This window comes from Capsella rubella, unplaced genomic scaffold (genome assembly GCF_000375325.1).
Source record: "Capsella rubella cultivar Monte Gargano unplaced genomic scaffold, Caprub1_0 scaffold_1, whole genome shotgun sequence".
Lineage (NCBI taxonomy): Eukaryota > Viridiplantae > Streptophyta > Magnoliopsida > Brassicales > Brassicaceae > Capsella > Capsella rubella.
In genome coordinates this window covers 59,351-77,705 of record NW_006238923.1, presented here as the reverse complement: position 1 = coordinate 77,705, position 18,355 = coordinate 59,351, and the positions used below count along the sequence as shown (strand labels likewise).

Genomic DNA, 18,355 nt, shown 5'->3' with positions numbered 1-18,355 from the left:
TTAAGAGAAAGAGAGAGAGAGAAGAACTAATAATAGTGAGTGAGAGAGAGAGAGTGTCTCTTCTCTTGTCCCAAATTGTATGCTGAGCCATACAATTCACAAATCAATTTCTCCCTTCTCCCTATCATGGAAATGAAATCACTCCCGTCTCCTCTTCATCCTCATCTTCATCATCATCCTCATCATCATCATCATCTACTGCGCTCTTATTTGATTACCAATGTCCTTCTCCGATTCAGAGTCATCCTCTCATGGGGGAGATTCCTACAAGTTCTTTCGTCAGATCAGCCGCGATCGTACGTTATCCCAACCATCACTTTCGCCTTCCTTGTGTGTTTCCTTTACATATATATATATATATATATATATAGATGTTGTTTGGTGACGATGAACGATAGGCTATAATAATGAAATGGGTGGGTTTCAGGATTGCTACACGAGATGCTTGGATCTACCAAAACCGGGGATTCTAAAGCTTGGAAGGTCTCTCTCTCTCTCTCTCTCATATCTCTCATTTCTCTCATGAGGATCTTACTTCAATACATCGATTTGAGGGATACATTCATACTCTGCAGATACTAATAATGGATAGAGTTACGGTCAAAGTAATGTCTCAGTCTTGCAAGATGGCAGATATCACTGATCAAGGCATTTCCTGTAATTACCATCCTCGTCCTCCTTTTATTCCTTACTCATTCTCATTTTCCAATGTTTGTTGATACCTACTACTTCTCATCCATCAGTGGTTGAAGAACTTTTTAAGAGGAGGGAACCAATGCCTGGCATGGACGCTATCTACTTTATCCAACCTACCAAAGAGAAGTAACATCCTTTTTCTTTTCTCCCCCTCCCTTTCTGTTTTCTGACTCTTGCTCCCCGCTCTCCTTGCAGCATTGTTATGTTTCTATCCGACATGTCTGGCAGGGAACCTTTGTATAGGAAGTAACTACCACAAGCCTCTTTCCTCTTCTGATCTTTATTTCATCCTTCTCTTCTTCAATCACTCATTCAATGTGATTTCTTTTCCCCCTTTTTTCTTTTTTTCTTCAGGGCATTTATCTTTTTCAGCTCCACTATCCCCAAAGAATTGGTCAATCACATCAAAAGTGATTCAAGTGTATTGCCACGCATTGGTGCATTAAGAGAGGTTACTCCTATATATCATCCCTTCCCTTTATTACTCTTGTACCCCTTTTTGTTTTTTAATCATTTTCTTCTGCTGATCCTACATTTTCTTACTACTTTTAATACGCAGATGAACATGGAGTATTTCCCCATAGATAACCAGGTAGGTACTATTCTTTTCTTTTTGTTGACCGGATTTTGAACCATCTGATCTCAAGTATTAACAAATATGTTTTTCCTCGAATACATGTAAACCAAAGTATAGTTATTTCGCTGATGATCTTACCTCTTACTCAGGGATTTCTAACTGATCATGAGCAAGCATTGGAAACTCTCTATGCTGAAGATGCTGAGAATTCACGCCACTTTAATATTTGTTTGAATATGATGGCTACTAGAATTGCTACCGTATTTGCTTCGTTGAAGGTATATAAATCATCTTCTTCACAATTCACCAAAGGGATAATGATTTAGGAAACTCAATCTTTGCCAATATATCTCTCTCTTCTTTATCATCTTCTTCTTTGTGTGTTTTTAGGAATTACCCTTTGTTCGGTATCGAGCTGCTAAGTCTACGGCTACGCGTGACTTGGTTCCCTCAAAGCTTGCTGCTGCTATTTGGGATTGTATCTCAAAATATAAAGCCATTCCCAACTTTCCCCAGACCGAAACATGTGAGCTGCTCATTGTGGATAGATCTGTGGATCAGGTTTTAAGGCTCATCTACTACAAATACCCCTTAGAGTCCATATTGATAATTTGTTTCTAAAACGAGTGAGGTGTAACTGTACTGTAGATCGCGCCTATCATACATGAATGGACCTATGATGCTATGTGCCATGATTTGCTTGACATGGATGGGAATAAACATGTCATTGAGGTAATTCTATTTTTTCTATCTACTTCGCTTTTCTCTCTATTTCCCTCGTTATAACTTTTCTACCATATGCTAGGTTCCTAGTAAAACTGGTGGGCCTCCAGAGAAAAAGGAGATAGTGCTTGAAGATCATGATCCAGTGTGGCTTGAGCTTCGACACACACACATAGCAGATGTATAACACAATTGTAAACTTCTATATTTCATTGAATAGTTCACCATGTTGGTTGATACCATCATTTTTTTGTTTATAATAAATAGGCTAGCGAGCGTTTGCATGAGAAAATGACCAACTTTGCTTCAAAGAACAAAGCCGCACAAATGAGATCAAGGTCAGCGCTAAGAATTTATCTTTCTTTCTTAGCCGATTTTCACAGTGCTTAGACAATGGAACAGTTTGATATCTTGAAGAATTCAGTTTCTTGTTATCCTTGATCCGGTTGCCTGATGTGTATTATTCAGCACGGACTTGATTGATATGTATAGTTAACATCTTAGCCTAATGTGACGCAGGGACGGTAGCGAGTTGTTGATTGATATGTATAGTTAACATCTTAGCCTAATGTGACGCAGGGACGGTAGCGAGTTGTCTACACGAGATCTGCAGAAAATAGTTCAAGCTTTGCCACAATATGGAGAACAAGTTGACAAACTCTCCACTCACGTAGAGGTTTGTCTCACCATTAATTTATCTCAAACTACCATTGTTTTGGTTGCTGACTTTTTTTTTCAATAATCAAACTCAGCTAGCCGGAAAAATTAACAGAATAATCAGAGACACAGGACTTCGGGATCTTGGGCAGCTGGAACAAGATCTTGTTTTTGGAGACGCAGGTGCCAAGGACGTTATCAACTTTCTGAGGACAAATCAGGTGAATAAGTTTGAAACATGACAAGAAACTACATAGCCGCATTGATTTAGTGTTTAACGTGACACATCATATATTAAAAATACAGGACACAAACCCAGAAAACAAATTACGGCTATTGATGATTTATGCAACAGAGTACCCCGAGAAGTTTGAAGGTGACAAGGGTGTAAAGCTAATGCAGGTAGTCTTTTGTGTGATAGAGAAACCCTTTTAATGCATGGAACAGCTTGCTAATAAATAATGCATTTTACGCTATCAGCTTGCTAGATTATCACCTGTGGATATGAAGGTTATAAGCAACATGCAATTGATAGCTGGATCTCCAGACAACAAGGCTAAATCCGGTAGTTTCTCCCTCAAATTTGACGCTGGAAAGGTAAAATATTCAGTTTAGATAAATGAAAAATACACACTAGCTAGTTAAAGAAAAGAAGACGAAGATCATTTAATAACACTCTTTTGGTATAGACAAAACAAGCAAACAGAAAAGACCGATCTGGTGAAGAAGAAACATGGCAACTGTTCCGGTTTTATCCCATGATCGAGGTAGATGCACACCTCGGATTATCAGTTACATATTCACTATGTAATTTTGAAGTGGCTGAGATAAATCTTTGTTATGTTGTTGTTGTTGCAGGAGCTGCTTGAGAAACTCGTGAAAGGCGATCTATCTAATAGCGACTATCTATGTATGAACCAATCAAGTCATAAGGAGGAAAATGAACCAAGAACAGGATCAGTAAGGAAGAGTTCTGCTCCTACAGCGGTTCCAGAGCGAAAAGCCACCCCTCATTCTATGAGGTCAAGAAGAACTGCAACTTGGGCGCGTCCTCAGTCTTCTGACGATGGATATTCCAGGCACGCACTCAAACCATTCTATTTTACATATTGTTTTTCTTTTTGTCCACTTTAGAGGAGCTTGGTTGTTCTAAGAGTAGGACATATCTTTCTTCTTATTCAGTGAATCAGTGTTGAAAAGTGCTTCAACGGACTTCAAGAAGTTGGGGCAACGCATCTTTGTATTCATTATTGGCGGGGCAACTCGATCCGAGGTATACAGTCAAACAAATCCAACCTAAGTAGTGAATGCTATGTTTTCTTGATCAAATATTGTGTTAACATTAGACAAAAAGAAAGTGAACATAAATTTTTGACAGCTCCGAGTTTGCCACAAGTTGACAAGCAGTTTGAGGAGAGAAGTGGTACTAGGCTCCACTAGTTTCGACGATCCCCCACAGTACATCACGGTAACACAATGAAACCCATATCCCTTTTAACAGTTGATGATTGGCTTAAGGCAAAAAATAAAACACCCTCATATCGAAAATATTCTTCCAACTGTTTTAAATGTCGTCGCAGAAGCTGAAATTGCTGTCGGAAAAAGACTTAACAGGGGCACCTGCTCAGCCCTTCAAACCACAATACTGGTGAATTTGACACGGCTTGAGTCTCAGAATGTTTTTAGGAGAAAAAACAAAGAAGCTAATATTGTTGCAATTGAAAGAAGAGTAGAAAAGTAAACCAGCATACACTTGTTCAGAGACAAGACTTGGATCAGGTTAGTAGAAGCGTTGAGGGAAGACTTTTTTTTTTTTTTTTTCGTCCCATTCCCTCACCTTTTGCTTATTTTCTTTATTTTTACTTTTCCATTTGGATCCTACTCTATATAGTTTTGTGTCACAATCAAACTCTATATGTTAGTCTCTACGTCGACTTAATGTAAAAAAAAAGTGAAGAATTTGTTTAAACTTTTGGCTATCATTTGTATCTTCTGCTGTTAGTTTATTATTTTTCGGTTTATATAGCAATCCTCGAGTTGGCGAAAGATTTTGTCATGCTTTAATTCATTTAAAGCATACAACATAATCCTCGAGAAGTTTTGGACAAGAAAAAGCAAAAGCTATGATGGAGCATAAACTAATAATAAAAATCATTGTCGATAACTTTTTGGAATGATTATGGTCTAAAGCAAGGCTTTTCAGAGACGATATATTCTCGATGTGATTGCGAAAATAAGCATAGTCAAACATGTTCTTGAAGCCCGGACTCCGACAGTCACAGTCATCATAGTAAGACCTCTTGGTAAGCCACTTGTCTTGTGCTGTTACGTTTGAGATCATGATAGAAAGCACAAAAGGGTTTCGTTTTACTTTTAGGCATAGAAATAACTTGATGCGCATCACTGAGACAGTGACACCAAAAATAGGGTTGGAGTGAATCATTTGAAGATCGTCAGTGGAAGAGATTACTATAAGTATCTTCTTGATGTCCATAGCTATACGATCATTATTTGCATTTTTTGGCACATTCAAGAACCCATAATCTTGTTGCTGCGAGAACAAATTCAAGCTAACTTTCCGTGGTAATTTATCAAAGCACATGTCACATAAGCTTACTCGTTATTATGGATCTAAAAGTGGCTCAAGATATTGATATCTACCAATAACTACTAGTTTATTACACCACCACAAAAATCGAAGCTGTTCAAGAGTAAGAGTATGTATGATCTAGGCATCGGTGGTGGTCGGACCAGGATAAGCAGGAAGAGTCATGATCCGCTTGTCTACAACCGGACCTCCCACCGTGAAATGGTACAGACTCTGAAAGCTGGAGTCTTTCATCCCCAGGATCTCATGAACTGGATCATCGAAATAGCACCCAATCCCCGTTGCTGAGATCCCCATTGCATGTGCTTCCAGGTACAAAACTTGCCCAACAACACCCGTCTCCCAAAACAGACGAGGATACATCCATGAGCCCTTCTCCCGCAGTGCTGGTTCAAACCGAGCTACCATGCCTAGGCTGAAGCATCCATCCCCTGCAATGTCCTGCATCAACCACCATGATTCAATTTAACTAGGCAATGCTAGAGATACTGAATCGCAGCTGTAATCCAAATTAGTACCTGATGACATGATAGTCCTTTTGCCAGCTTTTGGCAATCACCCTGGGCGAGCTTGTACAGAGGAAGATCATCAGGGCACCCATCTGGTTTCTTCCACTCAAATTCAGGCCTCGTAGCTGTCTTGAGATCGCTGAGATGATCCTCGTTTCTGACTAGGAAATAAAAACCCTTTGGCAAACCAGAAACTCTGTGCACAAACAAAGCAAGATGAACCTCAGCAGTATCCCAAGGAAGAGCTCGAAACGGCAGTGCAAGTTGCTCTCTCTGGGGCTCACCTCTGGTAGAGCCGGAGGGAAGACAGTGCATCAACATCTGGAAAAACGAAGACTTGTCTATAAAAGTAACAGCGTCCATATCAACAGCACTTCTTCTCTTCCTCACAACTTGCCTGGCCGTTAAATCGTTATATGAACCCTGGCTAAACAGAGCGCTGCTCCTGAAGGAAGTATCATCAATGGAAGAAGAGGCGGGGATCGAAGAAGGCTTTTCTACTGCCTTGGCAGTCGTGTAGATGACATCCCAGCACAAATGCTCTCTACTCAGAACATTGGGCTTCCCAATCCAATCTAGAGTAGGGAAATCTCTAATGGCAGAGCAAATTCCGAGGTAGTCTAAGTGGATATCTCCAGTTCCGTAGGGGAAAACGAGGAGCAAGCAGTCAGGATGCTCGAATTCAATCTCAGGGAGGTGACCTTTACCTTTAGCAGAGGGAAAGTGAAAATCAGGGAGCCCCATAAGCCTCTTGAGATCATCAGCTCCGAAGGCGTCGAGAAGCTTCAAGTGCCAGCCGAGCTCAGCGGCAGCGATGGAGAGAGAGGCAATGGCGTGGCCGACGTCGTGGTTACAGTACCTGAAGGCTCGCTCCCCGTACTTCCAAGCTTCGCGCCAGAAGATGGAAGAAAGGCCGATGAGAAAGGAATTGGCAGGGAAAAAGGAAGGGAAAAAGGAAGAGGGGATGGTGGGAGCTCTAACCTCCAACGAGTGCTCTCTGGGAGCATAGTGGGCCACGAAAGCGGATTCGGAGAGTGAATCGATGGGTGGAGCGATGAGATAAGCCTCCGTGGGGTGCAGGTTACCGCTGCTGGGGTTGACGCGGAGGGGCCAGGTGGAGACTCCGGTGGTCTTCCAGGCGGAGAGAGCGAGAGAATGGTAGAAAAGGTCGGAGATGGTGGAGAGAGAGACGGGTTTGGGCGGAGGAGGCGAGTCGAACAGAGAAGCGTAGGAGGACTGAAGAGGGTCGTCGGGGTGTTGGAGAGGAAGAAGAGGAGCAGAGAGGTAACGGCGGAAGGGGTTAGGCTGATTGGCCCAGTCCAGACCTCGGGGGCCTCTCGCGTAACCGTTGAAGGAGTGCTTCGTCTGGTTGTGGTACTCGAGAACCAATTGAAGCGAAGAGGAAGAGCAAGAGCAAGAGAAGGCCATGGCACTTGTTCTCTGAGCCGGGATTGAGATAAGAGAGGCCGAAGAGGCCAAGCTCCTCCACCTTATCATACTTTGCCTTCTTCTTCTCTCGATACCATTAGCAGCAGCGTTTCCTACCAGAGGAGGATCCTTGTACCGGCCCGGTTGAGTCATGAACCGGTTTGAGGCCGATTCATACAAACTGTAGGTAGGCCCATTATAACGAAGCCCATTCCCTATCTGAACTTTGTTCGCTTCCATAAAACTCTGCTTTTATCTCTCTCTCGCTCCTTGTCGAGTTGGAGAACAACTTTTGCATATTTGCCCACAAGTATCTCTCTCTATCTGAAAAGGTGTAATTAATATACCTAACTAATCATATCACTATTTAAATACCACAACTTGTGTTTTCTTTCCTAAAGGCAGGTACAATTAATGATATATGTATAGGATGTTCTGTCGTGTATTAAACTTGTACTACTTATTTTCTTAATTCGGGATAGAGCACAACTACATAAGTCAAGGGCACTGCAGATGTGGTATATAAAGTGTAAATCATATAAAATCCATACAAGTGTATATATAAATTGATGCACTGACTTAAATTGTATGTAAAGATCATCATATAAACGAATGAAAGTAAAAAAAAAATTAAAAAATTAATTAGCAACTTAAAATAAATTAGTCAGTCGTCAAGACCAGTCACCACTTGCGAGTTTTAACCATGACGATGAAGTAGCGTTGTGATTACTGCCACCGCCATCTCTCTGAATCACCCCTACGGTCATGGCCGTAGGATCACCGGAATACTCCTGGCAAGATAAGTTGAGATCGAGAGACGGTTGATCTAACGGCTGAGGCCTGCCGACGGCGGAATGGTGATGATCGTGGAGTACCGACGACGACGACGACGACGTCATACGAAGATAATTGGAAGGGGTCAGCCAATGGCATCTCTTGTGGCCTCCTAAGGCCTGTCCCGAAGAGAAGACGCGATGGCAGATGGTGCATTCGTGAGCGTTGGATCTCTTTCTTGCGATATGTGCCGTAGATTTGTCTACATCTTCCTCCTCCTCCTCCTCATCTTCGTCCTCTTCCTCCTCGTCATCGTCCTCTTTGTATTCCTCTTCGTCTTCCTCTTCTTTATCTTGAGAGGCGAAACAACCCTTCACTTTCTTATGGCTCGCCCTGTGCCCGCCCAATGCCTGATGCGACGTAAACACCTTCTTGCAAGCTTTGCATTGGAATACCTGAGCGGTTTTCTGCTTTTTGACGTTCTTGCCCTTGCCGTGTCTATGTTTATTATGATCCCCTGAATTGGACAACAACACAAGACAGTTGGCAAGCTCTTCGTCTTCGTTTGGGGACAAGTTTAGATGATTATTATGATGACTACTACTAGTGGATATCGATCTCTCCGGCCTCTTCCATGGACGACGTGACATGTTGCTGTCCTCGTCGTGTTGTCCGCGACTGAACATGACGAAATCAATGCATGATGAGTTCATGGTTCGTCCATGTCTCTCTGCAAAGTGTTTTGTGTGTGAATTAAAAAGGAGAAAGCCCTTGTTTTTAGTGGAAGTAACGGGTTTGGTGTCTTCTTGTTTTTGTGGTTCCAAGTAGCTGAGTACTTTCTTTAATGACACGTGTTGCAGCTTTTTGACCTTTTCCAACATTCCTAGTCACATGCAATCCTTGTTTTAACAATACTGAATACTCATTTCATGCTTACAATAAGTTTTTGTATAACCCAAATGTAATGTAAAATTACATATATTTTTTTCTCTTCTTTTTCCTCGTGACACTTAATTAGGGAGAGGTGAGGCTGCGGATGAGAAGGCCTTCGAAGGTGATTCCAGGTCCAAAAGCTAAGCCAAGTCCCCACTCTTGTGCGGCCTCGCCTTTCTTCTTCAGCTCATCTCTCATATACTCCATCACATACAGTATCGTGTTGCTGCTCACGTTCCCGTAATCCACCAACGCCCTTCTGCTGCTCTCCAGCTTCTCTCTCTCCAGCTTTAGTTTTGTCTCCAGACGGTTCAGAATCGCAGGTCCTCCTGGATGAACAGCCCAGAACATGTCATTGAACTCCATCGACTCATCACCTGCCTTTCCCATCAGCTTCTTGCAGAACTCTTCTATGTTCTCCTCTATCTTCTGCGGGAGGTCTCTTCCTAGCTTGAAGTTTATGCCTTCCTCTGTCAACCTCCCGTCGATCACGTTCTGTGTCCCTGGCAAGAACTGCTGAACAGCATAGTGCAGCTCCATGAAAGGAGCTTCACACTCTTTCGGGTCAGCTCCGATGATCACAGCAGCTGCACCATCTCCAAACAGGGCAGCTCCAACTAAATCGTAAGGACGAGCTTTGTTTGGTGGGCGAAACCCGAGAATGGTGGTTTCAGAGGTTGTGAGCAGAACACGGCTTCCCGGGTTGTTCTCAGCAATGTCTTTGGCCACACGGAGGCCAGTCACACCTCCGTAGCATCCCAGAAAATACAGCATCACTCTGTTTACGTCATTCTTTAGGCCTAGCTTTGCTGAGAGGTAGAGGTCACCACCAGGTAATCGGATCTCGCTCGAGGAAACGTAGACGATGTGAGTGATGTCTTCCACTGGCCTTCCCCATTCCTTGATGCAACCTAAACTGGCTTCCAATGCCATTTCCACAACCGCCTCGTTTGCAATTTCAAGTCTTTGCTTGATTGTTGGTGAACCCTCTGTTGTTAGCTCAGGGTATTTATCCAATATCTCTCGCGACAATACCGTATAGCGTGTCTTCACGGTTGTGGTTTTGCCTAAACAACAGCACGAAACATTAGCAAGATTTTAACATTTCAAAACAGAGTATAGCTGTGTGAGATAAAAAAATAAATAAAAAATTATAAAGAGACTGTGGCTTACACAAGTGTTCCAGCTTCTCTTTGATAAAGGCATCATCACATTTGGTGTCTCGTAGAAATCCTTCCACTAGATTCTCCTGAGGAACGACTTGGCTTGGGAAGGCTTTGCCAAGAGCAAGCACTGTTGCCTTCCCGGGATTTGCGACACGCCTTGTAGATGTGCTGCTTAACTTCTCAACACCATTCATCCTAGAATTCGACATCTCTTTCCAAGTGTAGAAGGAATTGAAACTCAATTTTGAAAAGAAAGATGGTGGATGCAGAATATCAGCAAAAGCAAAGGATTATAAAGGAAGGCTTGATGGTTTTCTTGGGGAGAGTTTGGTGCAGAAGAGTGAAGATCATGGAAAGAGAGAATTGGTTATTTTATTAGGGTTTGGTTAATCTTTGGCCTGTGTTGGTTAGAAATGCAAAAAACACCATGAAACCTATTTTCCCGGCACAAGTAATAAAAGCCTAATCTGCTTGGTAATAGGTACCATGAAGGTGAAAATTAGGAATAGAGAGTTGCAACGCCCGTAGAGACCTGTAACAGAGACAATGAATTAATACAAACTTGTTAAATTGCTGAGGGAAAGAATTTTACATTTGCCAATGGATAATTTTAGAGACTAAAATTGAAAACGGAAATAAAGAGAAAGAAGCTCTTTTACCAGAAACCAGATGCACGGTATTACCTCCAGCTCAAGAAGATTTAAGTGGGTATCTTTTGTTCTAATCCAGAGCAATCATCTGATATACTCATTGTTGCCATCCTCTTTGACACAAACTGAAATTCTTCCCACTTTCCAGCAGCCTCTAAGGCATTTCTTAAAATCACATGGCAGCTAAGCTGCTGGTCGTTTCCTAGTTCTACTAATTCATTGTATAAACTAAACGCTTCAGAGTGCCTCTTATGCTTACAGAGTCCTTCTATGACCGTGTTGCATGTGTTGATATGTACCATGTGACTCTTTTCCAGACAAAACAGAACAAGTGTGCACGCATCAAGAAGTTTTCTATTCTCGCATAGGAAATCAAGTAATTCCTCCATCTTGACCAAATACCCGTTATCATAAAGCAACCTAACAATCAGAAATGCCTTCTCCTTTTGAGCACTGCTAAAAAGCAATCGGACAGCATACGTTGAAAGATCAATGTTCTGTCTTATTCGTTTTTCCAACATTAGTGTTACCAAGCCGAAAGACTCATTAGCAAATTTCCTTTTCACAAGTTCTGAGAGTACGGAATGGAAAACGGTTGCAACCGGAAGATAAGAGCTCCTTAGCATCCTTTGCAGGGTATCATGAGCAAGAAGAGCTTCACCTATCTTCAATAGCCCATCAATCAATAACTCGTAGGTTTCAGGATCAGGTACAAAGTCTCGCCTGAGCATTAGAACCAAGAGCTCGTAAGCAGCCTTAAATTGACCTTCTCTGCAGTGACCCATGATCAAAGTCCTGTAAGAGGGTGGATCTTGCGCACCTCTTTTCATCAGCTGCCTGAAAATTTTCTCAGCTTGCTTTGTTTTCCCATTGGCACATAAGTATTCAAACATCGGATTGTAAGCTGCAGAAAGAGGCTTGCATCCATCCTTGCCTAACAAGACTTGCTTGTCAAATAACTCTTTGAACAACAACTCGGCTCTGTCAAATTCATTTCTCAGGCACAAAGTACGAATGAGAACACTATATGAAGCTGAATCAGGATGCAACTTGATATTAACCATTTCTTGGAACACCTTCATCGCTGCATCCAGATGCCCAGAATCGCAGTGAACTTTGATCAAGATATTAAAAGTGCAGGCATCTGGAGCGAAACTGGTAAACGCGTCCCCCCCTCCATTCAAAATTACTTTGATTTCGTCATACCTCTGAGCCACCGAGAGCCCCTTGATCAGAGTATTGTAAGTAACAGCATTGGGTTTGAGCCCTCTGCAGAGCATTTGATGGAACACAAGCAATGCTTCATCAAGATCCTGCTTCATACAATACCCTCGCACGAGAGTAGTGTAACTAACAATGTTGGGATGCACGTGCGTAGCTTTCTTCATCATTCCATTCAAAACATTGTGTGCAATCCTGACCTTGCCGGCTCTGCATAACCCATCGATGATGGTGTTATATGTCACAACATCAGGATCGCAATGATACAGCTCCATTTCCTTAAAAACCCTAAAGGCTTCATCCACCATGGAATTCTTACAAAACCCACTGATCAAAATATTAAAAGTGAACGAATCAGGGGAAACCCCGTAGGTACGACGCATTTCGTCGAACAGGTCATGGGCCATGGCAGTTCTGCCACGCTTAAGCAAAATAGAGAGAAGGATGTTGAAGGTGACGACGGAAGGCGAGATGCCCATCTTCTTCATGGTCTGGAACAGCTTAACGGACTCCTGGAAGAGGCCAGCGTTCCCGTAGCTCCTAATCAAGCTGTTGAAGTAGCGATCGTGGAGCTTAACGCAGCCATTAGACCTTTTCTCGATGGAGAACAAGAAATTGCGAGCGATGTTGAGGTTGCGAGCTCGGCCAAGGAGCTCTAACATGAGGAAGAAAGAGTGCTCTTTGTGAGAGAAGCCGTTGTTGGAGACCCAGTCAAAGAAGCGAAGAGCATGGGCAGGGACCTTGATGCGGCGTAGGGTTTGGAGAACGGCGGTTCTGGAGAGGGGTTGAGAAGGATGAAGAGACGAGAGTGAAGACTCGAGTTCGCTGGAGGAAGGGTCAGAATTGACAGCACGCGCCAAGGACCTGGCGAGTTTTGATTTGGTAGAGGTAAGTTTGGCCAGGGTGACTGGCTGAGAGTTGGAGAGAAACAAGGCATGGAGTTTTCTAGGGACAGAAGAAACCATTGAAGCCGGGAAATAAGTGTGGCGAGGAGACGACGACCACCGCTCGAAGACCTTGATTGTGCCGGCGGCAGGTTTTAGGAACGTCCCGACGTCGAACCTTTCGAACTGAAAAGCCCAAAATAATAAAGATGACCCAATGGGCTTAATTGGGGCAAACAGGAAAGGTTACAAATGTGAAGGCCCAAACAGAGAGATGGAAGAAGAAAGGATGACTGTGGTGCAGTTATTTTACAGTGAAGAAATCGTGTTTACAGAGATGGTGACAAGGCAACAAGTTTGGTGGTAGCATGAATGATCCTTGTCTCTCTTTTTTTTGATTTGCCTTTTTCTCTATTCTTATGCACATTCTTTCTTTCTTTACCCCCACCACCACCCTTAAAAGAAAAAAAAAAAAAAAAAAGTAAGAAAGACTTTTTATTTTTTTTTGGTTACTCGTAATTAAATAATGAAAAAAAATTACAATAGTAACTTTTATTGTGCGAGTGTATATTATATATAATGTGTCTGGAAGTATGAAACATAAGAGTAGGGAAAGGGAATTAGGACACCATACGACATGTGTGAAACGTCGTTGTTAGGAGGAGAGAACTTCATTCAATTAAATTAGGAGGAATTACTTAGTTAGTTTTAGTGTCCTTTTATTGGTGTGGAATGAAATGAAAAACAAATTAAAAAAAAAAAAAAATCGTATACTAGGATCAATTGTCTCTTATTATAATATAAGTGTAGGTATTATGTCGCTCTGTACAGACATAAAAATAAGAAGAAGAAGGAAGGAAGGGGCAGCACTTTGTAAAAGAAAGAGAGAAAGGGGATGGATAATAGAGAGAGAGTCCGTACGGGGGTAGAAGGGGGTCAACGTCGATGGCAGCCTTTTGAGCACCTAAAGGGAGGGGGTGGTGGTGGCCTACACTCCCTCTCCTCTCTCTCTCTTTCTCTTTTCCCCCAATTTTTTGAAAATTTTGGGTTGAGACTTTGGGAGTTTGGACTGACTCCATTTACCCCATCCACTCGATATGTATAGTCTCTCTATCTCTCTCTCTATCGCTCGCCCTGTGCGCCTCTGACTCATGTACCAGCGGATCGTGGACCGTCGATTCCCGCCAGCAGTCAGCGCGTGAGTGAGTGTGAGAGAGTGTCTTTGTGGGTTTTTTATTATTTTATTACTGAAAAAGAAAGAATCAAATTTATTTCATAATTGGTTGAGCAAAATATAGAGAGAGAGAGAGAGAGAGAGCATACGATCGGTCACTCTTGTCTTCCCGTAAACGATCAACCTTGTAGTTGGCCTCTATTTACCATATTTTGCCATCCTGTCTTTATAAACCCCAACACACACCTCTTTCCCCCTTTTTCTTTCTTTCTTTCTTTTTTGGCGTTTTCCCTCCACACTCCACACCCTTCCATATTATATCTAATATAAAGAAAGAAGAAATATTTTAATTTACCCCCCCCCCCCACCCAATATTTTACACAAACCAACTCCTTCCCCCATTACAGAATTTTTACTCTTTTTTTTTTCTTTTTTTTTTTTGTTGGTTCTTCTAATATATAATCCAAGCAAATGAAATTGTAACATATCACTCGTAGAGCGCAGTAAACAAAAGAAGAACAACATAAGGAGGATTATTGATGATTGATTGTTTTATATAGTAAAAAAAAAATGGGCACAGACACTCACACACACACACACTCTGCTTCCCCCCCCCCCGACCCATGTGATGTGAGTTCCTTTCTTTCTTTTTCTCCATTTTCCCACTCTCCTTGTTTTTATTTTTTTGTGGTATATATATAAGTAGAGGACAAGACAGCTTCCCTCTTTCTTTTCTTTTTTTTTTCTTTTTTATTTCTTCTAAGTTCAATCCAAGACACCTCTAGGATATTATTTGTTTCCTAATAAATAAATAAAAATCATTTAAAAAAATCAGTAGAAAAATCATTGAGAGAGAGAGAGAGAAGGATGGAGCTGCTCGTCCTCCTACAAATAGAAAGTTAGGGTTTATGGGAAAGAAAGAAAGAAAGAAAGAGAGAGAGAGAGACTGTAAAATTCTAATAGAGGAGTAGTACGTCGCTTTGCTTTCAGTCCATTAAAACCACTCCATAACCTATTCCGCACCGACATGTCTCCTCTCCCCTTCTTCCTTTATTAGCCTCTCTCTCTCTCTCTTTCACTACTACTACTACTACTCTCTCTTTCTCTTTCTTTATATTTTGTTTCTTAAAGTAAAGAAAATAAAAGAAAAGAGAGGAGAGATCTTCCTCGGGATTGCAAAGCAAACATGTTGGACTACGAATGGGAGAATCCTTCTTCCCTTGTTCTCTCCGGGGATGACCGAAACCCGGGCTCTGTCGACCCGACCCGCCCCCTCTCCTTTTTCGACCCCTCTCATTTCAACAACGACCGTCACATTACCCTTTCTCCTCCCCTCTTCTCTTCTAACCATCATCATCATCATCATCATCATCTTACTCCTCCTCACACCTCCGTCTACGCTCACACCAACCACTTTCATCACCAAGCCTTCTACGACCCACGCTCCCCTTCCCCTTCCCCTTCCCCTTACCCCTCCGATCCCATCTACCACCCCCACTCTTCCGCTCCTGCCCCCCTCTTCTCCTACGACCTCCACGCACCCGCCGCCTCCTCCTCCTCCTACAACTTCCTCATCCCCAAGACCGAAGTCGACTTCACCTCCAACCGGATCGGCCTCAACCTCGGCGGCCGCACTTACTTCTCCGCCGCCGACGACGACTTCGTCAGCAGGCTTTACAGGCGCTCCCGCCCCGGCGAGCCTGGCATGGGGAACTCGCCGCTGAGCACTCCCCGGTGTCAAGCTGAGGGTTGCAGCGCCGATCTGAGCCACGCCAAACACTATCACCGCAGGCACAAAGTGTGCGAATTCCACTCTAAAGCATCCACCGTGGTGGCTGCCGGACTTAGCCAGCGCTTTTGCCAGCAATGCAGCAGGTTTACTTTGTTTCTGCTCCCTAAAGTTCCAACCTTAATTTCAGTACTCCACCCATATAATTCATATATTATTATTATTATTATTAGTGATATATCCATCACTTTGATCCCTTTATTTCACCGTACTATATCATCCATCCCCATAGGAGTGGGGGCATCACATTCCTCCGTACACACACCCCCATATACATGTTAATGTTGTTCTCTATGCCTAGTTAGTTCCATCTTTGTTTTTTTTAGATAATACTGTATATATAGAGTTTATGTATATAGATAAGATCTATTATTATATTTTTTAATTAGCTTCTTCTTCTTTTAAAAATATACAAAAAATAATATATATATATATATATATACATGAAAAGAATTGTGAACTAGCGTGGAGGATCTTCAGTGTTGAGAGAGTTCGTACCTGTGTGTGGGATATATCCCGATATATATATATATGGCTTTCTTGTCCTTTTTCAAATTCTATCTTAGCTTAGTAGTTGTCTCATCTGATTCAGTTTACACAAACTATCTATCTATGTACACATATATTTATATATGATCTGTACGTATCTAATTACGTACTGCAGATTCCATTTGTTGTCGGAATTCGACAACGGGAAACGTAGCTGCCGTAAGCGACTTGCTGACCATAACCGGCGCCGGCGTAAATGTCACCAGTCAGTCTCCGCTGCTGCCGCCGCCGCCGCCCACGACACTGGCAAGCCAACTCCAAGTATACTACTAACTACTTTTCTCTCATATATAATTCCTCTTACAGTTTTTATTTAATCTCTCTCTCTCTCTCTCTCCCTCTTTCTCTCTCTAGCTAGCTAATTTATTAATTAGTTAATTAGCGGCTAGTAACTCATATGTTTGTGTAGTGTGCTCACAACTTAAATTATTAATTGGGAATGATACGATGATGATGTTGATGATGATGATGATGATGATGATGATCAGGGTCACCGAATGAATCGGGTATCATGAAATCGTCGTCACCGGGCAAGGCAACGCCGACGATATCATTGGAGTGTTTCCGGCAAAGGCAGTTCCAAACGACGACAGCTAATTCGTCCTCCACGTCAGCGTCTTCATCCTCCAATTCAATGTTTTTCTCAAGCGGATAGCTTTAATTTACCTATCCGTACCGTACGTTTTTTTAAAATTAATTAGTATGTCAATGCTTAATTAATTACGAGCTTAAACTAGTAGTCGCGCTGGCTAGCTAGCTATCATCATTTTAAAATATTATTAGTCTGATAATGTAATATTGTTCTTCTTCTCCATATGTTTTTCCTTTGTCGTAATGTTTTTCCTTTGTCGTAATGTTTTAAATCTGTGTTTACTAATTAGTAGAGGTTTTAATTAATTCATAAAAAAACTTTAATTGATTTAAGCATATATATATATATATATATAGTAGTAGCAGCTAAACCCATAAATAAATTATCAACTAGCTAGTGTAGTAGTGTGTAAAAGAAAAACGAAAGGTGTGAAATGATGGAATAGGGATATATATATATATATATATATATATATAGCAGTATTGTATAATAAATTAATTATTGCTGGTAAAAGCAAAGACCGGGGAGAGTACTGGTGCATGGTGGTTCGTTCATCGTTTATTCATTTCGGGGAACTGAATTATTTGACTCTGTCGTCATATGTCTGATGATGAATGATGAATGATGAATGATGATGATATGGATGGATGGATGGATGGTGCTCATTGATTTGTTCCTAGATAACTTACAGCGAACCAATATATTAGAAAGTGACTGATCGATCCCGGGCCACGTGGTTTCCCCTTTTTTTACGATATTTTGAATAACAACTAACTTTAAATATTTGAGAGAAAAAAAAGAAAGAAAGAAAGAAAGAAAAGATTGAGAGAGATGATCAGCTGGTCTCAACTCGTTGTCTCCCGTTTTGAAGCTAAAAATAAAAACTTGGTTAGATTTAATTAGCCACGTGATTTGCACCCCCAAAAATTAGATTGATTAGTAAAAGATATATATATATTGGACTAGTGTTTGGTTTGCATAACCTAATGACTAGTTTAAGGGTAAAGAAGATGATGCATGGTAAGGATAGGTATAGTATTGGAGGGGTATGTTTGCCAATGTGATCATTGAATTTGGTTCCCCTGATTCCAGCTGGGTGGGACATCGTTTACGAACGTGTCATATCTGGGTTGGATTAGGACAAAAAGTGGTTGCGCGAGCTAATTTTCCAGCACACACGTGATCTCTCTCTCTCTCTCTCTCTCTCTCTCTCTAACCGTCCGCTGTGGTGGTGGGGATAAATCTAAAAGCCCATCTGGCCCAACCATTTAATTAACTTCATTGTTCCTTCCTTAACTTCATTACTCTTTTCTTTTTTTTTCTCTTTTTTGGACACGGGCACAAATTAAATATGATCATCATCAATCATCATTCATACAGACACTATTCTCTTCTATATTTCCCACACGACTAAAGCAAGCTTAT

General features: G+C 41.8%; 6 protein-coding genes across 8 annotated transcripts; 2 read left to right on the top strand and 4 right to left on the bottom strand.

The window, feature by feature from the left end:
• The first annotated feature begins 9 nt into the window (after positions 1-9).
• LOC17900887 (protein transport Sec1a) lies at positions 10-4,662 on the top strand. Of its 2 annotated transcripts, XM_006306878.2 has the most exons (21): positions 10-296; positions 428-483; positions 576-657; positions 744-822; positions 892-942; positions 1,051-1,147; positions 1,256-1,288; positions 1,423-1,551; positions 1,664-1,834; positions 1,922-2,005; positions 2,079-2,177; positions 2,264-2,334; positions 2,576-2,672; positions 2,749-2,874; positions 2,960-3,055; positions 3,134-3,250; positions 3,343-3,420; positions 3,512-3,732; positions 3,836-3,926; positions 4,032-4,121; positions 4,234-4,662. In XM_006306878.2, exons 1-21 carry the CDS (start codon positions 221-223, stop codon positions 4,303-4,305), a joined length of 2,016 nt encoding a protein of 671 aa, XP_006306940.1. In that variant the 5' UTR covers positions 10-220; the 3' UTR covers positions 4,306-4,662. The 2 variants fall into 2 exon arrangements, with proteins under 2 accessions (XP_006306940.1, XP_023632640.1); XM_023776872.1 differs by having other exon boundaries at positions 1,051-1,288.
• Positions 4,663-5,217: 555 nt separating this feature from the next.
• LOC17899751 lies at positions 5,218-7,453 on the bottom strand. The gene is made up of 2 exons (XM_006306933.2): positions 5,780-7,453; positions 5,218-5,702 (listed from the first exon to the last, which is right to left on the bottom strand). The coding sequence occupies exons 1-2, from the start codon at positions 7,436-7,438 to the stop codon at positions 5,382-5,384; spliced, it is 1,980 nt and encodes a 659-aa protein (XP_006306995.2). The 5' UTR covers positions 7,439-7,453; the 3' UTR covers positions 5,218-5,381.
• Positions 7,454-7,722: 269 nt separating this feature from the next.
• LOC111832576 (zinc finger protein ZAT10) lies at positions 7,723-8,853 on the bottom strand. The gene has a single exon (XM_023789818.1). The coding sequence runs from the start codon at positions 8,851-8,853 to the stop codon at positions 7,870-7,872; it is 984 nt and encodes a 327-aa protein (XP_023645586.1). The 3' UTR covers positions 7,723-7,869.
• A 19-nt stretch (positions 8,854-8,872) lies between these two features.
• Positions 8,873-10,301, bottom strand: LOC17899538 (type III polyketide synthase A). Its single transcript, XM_023789817.1, has 2 exons — positions 10,079-10,301; positions 8,873-9,972 (listed from the first exon to the last, which is right to left on the bottom strand). Exons 1-2 carry the CDS (start codon positions 10,278-10,280, stop codon positions 8,987-8,989), a joined length of 1,188 nt encoding a protein of 395 aa, XP_023645585.1. The 5' UTR covers positions 10,281-10,301; the 3' UTR covers positions 8,873-8,986.
• A 204-nt stretch (positions 10,302-10,505) lies between these two features.
• On the bottom strand, positions 10,506-13,095 carry LOC17897924 (pentatricopeptide repeat-containing protein At1g02060, chloroplastic). 2 transcript variants are annotated; one of them, XM_023789816.1, is made up of 2 exons: positions 10,755-13,095; positions 10,506-10,603 (listed from the first exon to the last, which is right to left on the bottom strand). In XM_023789816.1, the coding sequence occupies exon 1, from the start codon at positions 12,905-12,907 to the stop codon at positions 10,772-10,774; it is 2,136 nt and encodes a 711-aa protein (XP_023645584.1). In that variant the 5' UTR covers positions 12,908-13,095; the 3' UTR covers positions 10,506-10,603; positions 10,755-10,771. The 2 variants fall into 2 exon arrangements, with proteins under 2 accessions (XP_023645584.1, XP_023645583.1); XM_023789815.1 differs by having other exon boundaries at positions 10,521-10,603; positions 10,731-13,095.
• Positions 13,096-15,174: 2,079 nt separating this feature from the next.
• On the top strand, positions 15,175-17,132 carry LOC17898434 (squamosa promoter-binding-like protein 8). The gene is made up of 3 exons (XM_023777081.1): positions 15,175-15,875; positions 16,454-16,599; positions 16,827-17,132. The coding sequence occupies exons 1-3, from the start codon at positions 15,187-15,189 to the stop codon at positions 16,991-16,993; spliced, it is 1,002 nt and encodes a 333-aa protein (XP_023632849.1). The 5' UTR covers positions 15,175-15,186; the 3' UTR covers positions 16,994-17,132.
• The last annotated feature ends 1,223 nt before the right edge of the window (positions 17,133-18,355 follow it).

Coding starts and splice junctions, on each gene's coding strand:
- LOC111832576 (XM_023789818.1), bottom strand. CDS start 8,853: ATGTTGGAAAAGGTCAAAAAGCTGCAACACGTGTCATTAAAGAAAGTA.
- LOC17899751 (XM_006306933.2), bottom strand. CDS start 7,438: ATGGAAGCGAACAAAGTTCAGATAGGGAATGGGCTTCGTTATAATGGG. Junction 5,703..5,779: donor AAGGACTATCATGTCATCAG/GTACTAATTTGG, acceptor TGGTTGATGCAG/GACATTGCAGGGGATGGATG.
- LOC17899538 (XM_023789817.1), bottom strand. CDS start 10,280: ATGTCGAATTCTAGGATGAATGGTGTTGAGAAGTTAAGCAGCACATCT. Junction 9,973..10,078: donor AGAGAAGCTGGAACACTTGT/GTAAGCCACAGT, acceptor GCTGTTGTTTAG/GCAAAACCACAACCGTGAAG.
- LOC17898434 (XM_023777081.1), top strand. CDS start 15,187: ATGTTGGACTACGAATGGGAGAATCCTTCTTCCCTTGTTCTCTCCGGG. Junction 15,876..16,453: donor TTTTGCCAGCAATGCAGCAG/GTTTACTTTGTT, acceptor TACGTACTGCAG/ATTCCATTTGTTGTCGGAAT. Junction 16,600..16,826: donor CACTGGCAAGCCAACTCCAA/GTATACTACTAA, acceptor GATGATGATCAG/GGTCACCGAATGAATCGGGT.
- LOC17900887 (XM_023776872.1), top strand. CDS start 221: ATGTCCTTCTCCGATTCAGAGTCATCCTCTCATGGGGGAGATTCCTAC. Junction 2,335..2,575: donor GCCGCACAAATGAGATCAAG/GTCAGCGCTAAG, acceptor AATGTGACGCAG/GGACGGTAGCGAGTTGTCTA. Junction 3,927..4,031: donor GCGGGGCAACTCGATCCGAG/GTATACAGTCAA, acceptor AATTTTTGACAG/CTCCGAGTTTGCCACAAGTT.
- LOC17897924 (XM_023789816.1), bottom strand. CDS start 12,907: ATGGTTTCTTCTGTCCCTAGAAAACTCCATGCCTTGTTTCTCTCCAAC.